At 35.2% G+C, this 4,611-nt stretch overlaps 1 protein-coding gene across 1 annotated transcript; it reads right to left on the reverse strand.

Annotated features, from left to right (window-relative positions):
- Positions 1-330: 330 nt before the first annotated feature.
- Positions 331-2,202, reverse strand: LOC123650432 (keratin-associated protein 25-1). The gene is given in 4 exon segments (XM_045569361.1): positions 331-415; positions 417-510; positions 513-525; positions 2,041-2,202. Coding segments are annotated over 4 exon segments (354 nt in total).
- Between the last annotated feature and the right edge of the window lie 2,409 nt (positions 2,203-4,611).

Consider the following 4,611-nt stretch of genomic DNA (forward strand, 5'->3'; position numbering starts at 1 on the left):
GTATATTTGTTTAATAAAACTGAAGGTCCTCATTTGAAGACAGTTTATTTAGAGATAACCATGAAAACTTTTCCTATTTAAAAACATGTTAATGGCATAGAAATCAAGATGTCTTGACAGCAAAAATGTTCTAGTGAAGAAACAAACAGAATCATTTGTAATTTGATCATGTAAAATGGTAGAGGCTAAAACTGCAACTGAACTAGGGCATAATGATCCATCATTTTAAGAACAACTTGTCAACCTAAAGATACATATATATATAAAATATATATATAACAGATATATGTGTTTTTACTAAGCTGTTAGACAAAATGCTGAGATAACAATTCAGCACAATCTTCTAAAAAATGGAGATTTCCAACCCCCAAAAGAAGAGCAAACTGTTTGAAATTGCCTTGCATGTAGGAAACTGTTGAAAACTATGAGACACATAGTGCAAGGGTCTGAAGCTGTTGGATGGATAACCTAGAGGTTGACAACCACAGGAGAGTTTGTTCAAAGGATTCAGGTCCTAGACACAAAATTCAATGGTCAATGACAGCCACAAGAGATAAGGCTCAGTGGCTCACAGCCATAAGAGAGGTGGCTTGGGAGTGGCAACTGCTGGACACACAGCTCTGAGGTTTGTTATGCAGTGATGTTTGGTAGGAACTCAAGAGATAAGAACTGATGGGAAAATAGGTAGTTGGGTGGCAAAGTCTGGAGATACAGTAAGCAGTGGAAGGGTAGCAAGAAATTTCACAGGTTGTGGGCATAAGCTGGATGATTGGTAACTGGAAGGTTTACTGCATGTCTTTGAGGAATTGCTCAGAAGCCAAGTTTGGCATTGGTTGGGCAAGCAGAGAGCATCACCACAGTTCATACCAGTAGAGTAGAGGGTAGTGGATGAGGTGACAGGAGCATGGCGGTAACTCCCAAGAGAAGAAAAACTAGAGTTTCCAGAATAGCAGACGTTGGATGACATGGTAGAGTCTCAAGTGGAAACAGAAACTTATCTAAGTCTCCATAAAACTAGATCAGATTGCTTATATTCCTTGTTGGCTACATACTCAGACTCTCCTTCTCCCCATATTCTAGATCAATTTGCATCATAACATCTCATTAGTTCATTGCTGAGTTGCCTGTGAAAATGATTTCCAAATCATCCGTAAGTAAGTTCAGTAGTTCAGTCTGCATCTTCTATATATCTGCAATCCTAATCTTTCTCCTGTTTATCGGGCTTGAGAATGTGTGTGATGTAATTGCTTGTGTATTTTATCTGCTTTTCTTCCGTTCTGTTCCTACCTCTTAATAATGTGTGATTAAAAGGAGTCTATTTGAATGGATGTTTATCCTATTCATTATCTAATAGAGACAACATAGTTAGAAAGAGATAGTCCTCATCTTTGAAGAAGAAACATAATGTTATAATGCTTGAAGGTGGTGTTGGTGTCCTAAAATAGCTTCCATATATCAAAACTTATTAAATTTTTTAAACTAAAAATCTCATGCCATTCCCTGTTTTCCATACTCAGCTGAGTATCTAATTGTGTGATGTTGCTGTCTGTATATTTGTCTTGACAGTCAATTTTATATATGCATCTTAGAGTACATTTTAAAGAGTTCTGCTCTGAAAACTTAATATCCTTCATATTTAAAAGTTGAGTTTGATTTCCAAAGACTTGAGGAAATGCATTTACTATTTCTACAGGGTAACATTGATGACATATTTGTTTTTACTAATAAATATATCATACATTCCTACTGGTGGTTTTCAAATAAGGGGATAAACACAATATCAGTAGCCATCAGCTTGTGCACTAGCATTCCAGAATTAATGAATATCTTTACCTGAGACAATTTACTAGGAGACTTTGATCTTCACAGAACTAAACTGAGCAAGAATTAAGCAAAATTTTAATATTGCACAAAGAAAGATATCTGAAGAGTGCTTACGTGGACACCATGGGATGAACAATTTCTGCCCTTATTTTGGATTCTTTCCCAAAGTTGAGTTCATGTTTATACATATCTATTTCTTGGAGTCATTTGTCTTACAGACCCAGAAATATCTCTTCTCAAGCTTCCTCTCAGTTCATCAAAGGCAATGTAGTTGATGATGAGTGGAGGAGAGTAAAGATTCCAAGCAGTCACTTGGCATCTTAGATCATTATTGATGATCCTTTTGGTGGAAGCTTTCCCATTGCACAACACTCCCATTGTCCCAACATTGCTCTGAAGAGTCTGGGAGACTGACGAATTTTTTTTTCCCGAGGAAAAGATATTGAAAAATGCTTATAGAGCTTTGATCTCACACATCCATGCAAGTAAGAACAGAGGAAGAGGAGTAAACAAAGAGAGAGAGAGAGAAATCACAATTGTGATATATTTTTGATATTTTATTTATTTACATAAAACATAACATTTGGTGTAGATGTAATGTAAGGTCTGTCTTCTGAATTTCACCTTTTTTTTTCAGACAGAGGAAGAAAAAATGTTTGACATTTTACATCAGGAATTTTCAAAATCACTGTACTACGTTGTTCTTAAAGAAAGCCTCAGATCACTTTATATCAATGTAAGGCCTGTTACAGGTAGAAAAGAACAGAAAATATTTGAGTCGCTGAGACTTGAGATAAGTTTGAGAAGTCTATCTGACATTTTCCCATCTCTTCTAAGAACTTTAAAACCACCAGATAAACGAAATCTTTCAAACACTTATACGCTTCTAAAGAAAATTCCTCTCACTTTGATAACTCCCAGCTGAAATATTTTGTGTGTGGGCAACTCGCCTATGTTCCTCATGATTTAGTTCAAGTTTCTTTTAGCTTCTTTTGTTCTTTGTAAAATTTGAAAACAAGTGATAACCAACTCTCTTTCTCAGCATTTAGGCATGCTACATATGGGTTTCAAAAAGAAAACTAAAATCTTTCTTTTTAACCATAGTAAAAATAGATTTTTATCTCTGCAAAACTGCTTTTGAAATGTGTCTGGTAACTAGGACACCATTGCAGCTAGAGTTAGCAAAGTAAATATGATCCCATCATTAATCATCAGTAATTAATACATAAGTTAGATGCAGATATGTAACTTAGAGAAGCCTGGAATCATCAACCAATTTATCACATCTTGACGACAAGTGCAAGACAAACCCAATACATATACCTATTTGGTATGTGTCCTAAATTATTATTTTTAATCACATTTATAATTTCTTCCAGTGTCTGTACAGACTAATAATTCCTTAAGCTTATCACATCTCCATGTAGTTGCCTGTCTCAACAGACTGAGATCAAAAAACTACTGAGAAGTTGTATATTTTGTTTGAGATGATTGGTAGAGTATACCATGAAATCAACATAAAATAGTGAAAATCACATCTGAGCATTCATGGCATTTTCTTTCTTAATAAGTACTCTGACGTTCTTAATACAGTGTCCAGATACAGTCCTCGAAGCTGTCCTCATTCTCACAATTACACAGCTTATCTCTCTGCTTCACTCTTTACTCTTCTGATCTATTCCTTACACTATGTTCAGAGTAATATTTTTCCTTTATTTATTCCTTCTCTAATACTCTTCCTTTCTTCATGTAGATCTGAGTGTCTGACCTATATCATTTTCCCTCCTTCCAAAGGATTTCTTTCAACATTTCTTGCAAGGCAGGTCTACTGGCAACAAATTCCTGCAATTTTTTTTGTTTGTCTGAGGAAGTACTTATTTATCCTCCATTTTTGAAGAATAATGTCATTGGATACAGAATTCCAGGAGAGGTTCCCCTTCCTCAACATTTTACATATTCCATTCCACTCTCTTCTTGCTTGCATGGTGTTTAAAGAGAAGTCTGATGTAGTTCTTCCTTTTATTTTGCTATAGGTATGGTGTTTTTCTTTCCTCTGTCCTCTTTCAAGATTTTTTCTTTTCTTTGATTTTCTGTAGCTTGACTGTGATTTGCCTAGGTGTAGATTTTTTGGTATTTATTCTGACTAGTGTTTTCTGATCTTCCTAGATCTGAGATTTTTAGTGCCTACCATTAATTTTTGGAAATTCTCAATCATTATTGCTTCACATATTTCGTCTGTTCCTTTCTCTGTTTTTTCCTTCTGCAAACATTTTTCAGAAATATATTTTTATAACCAGACAATGATATTTTCTTATTTAGAACTATAACAAGCTTTTTGTTTTGTTTGAGAATAAAATGAAAAGCATTTATTTCAAGACTCTTAGTAGTCTGGGTCATGTCAACCTCCACAACTTCATTTCCCTCTCCTCTTCCCATGTTCCTACTGATCTTCATTTAGTTCCTCAAATTTACCAAGAAAAATTTTCAACCACTGGTCCTGGTACATTCAGTTTCCTATCCCCGGGCCATGCTTCCTCCTGCTTTTTGCACAGCTGATTTGTTTTCATCCATAATCAGGTCGTCAGACTCCACTGCTCAGAGAGAACTTCACCTTCCATCCCATCTCATTTGCACCTCCTCCACTCAAATTTTATGTGTCTATACATGAACTCAATTTAGTTCCTTCATGATAACTATAATACTATGAACTATAAATACACATAAAATTATCTGGTTTTGTGTTTATTGATCATCTACTTTACCAGATGTCAAATTCCATGAGAGCAG

This window comes from Lemur catta, chromosome 1 (genome assembly GCF_020740605.2).
Source record: "Lemur catta isolate mLemCat1 chromosome 1, mLemCat1.pri, whole genome shotgun sequence".
Taxonomy (NCBI): domain Eukaryota; kingdom Metazoa; phylum Chordata; class Mammalia; order Primates; family Lemuridae; genus Lemur; species Lemur catta.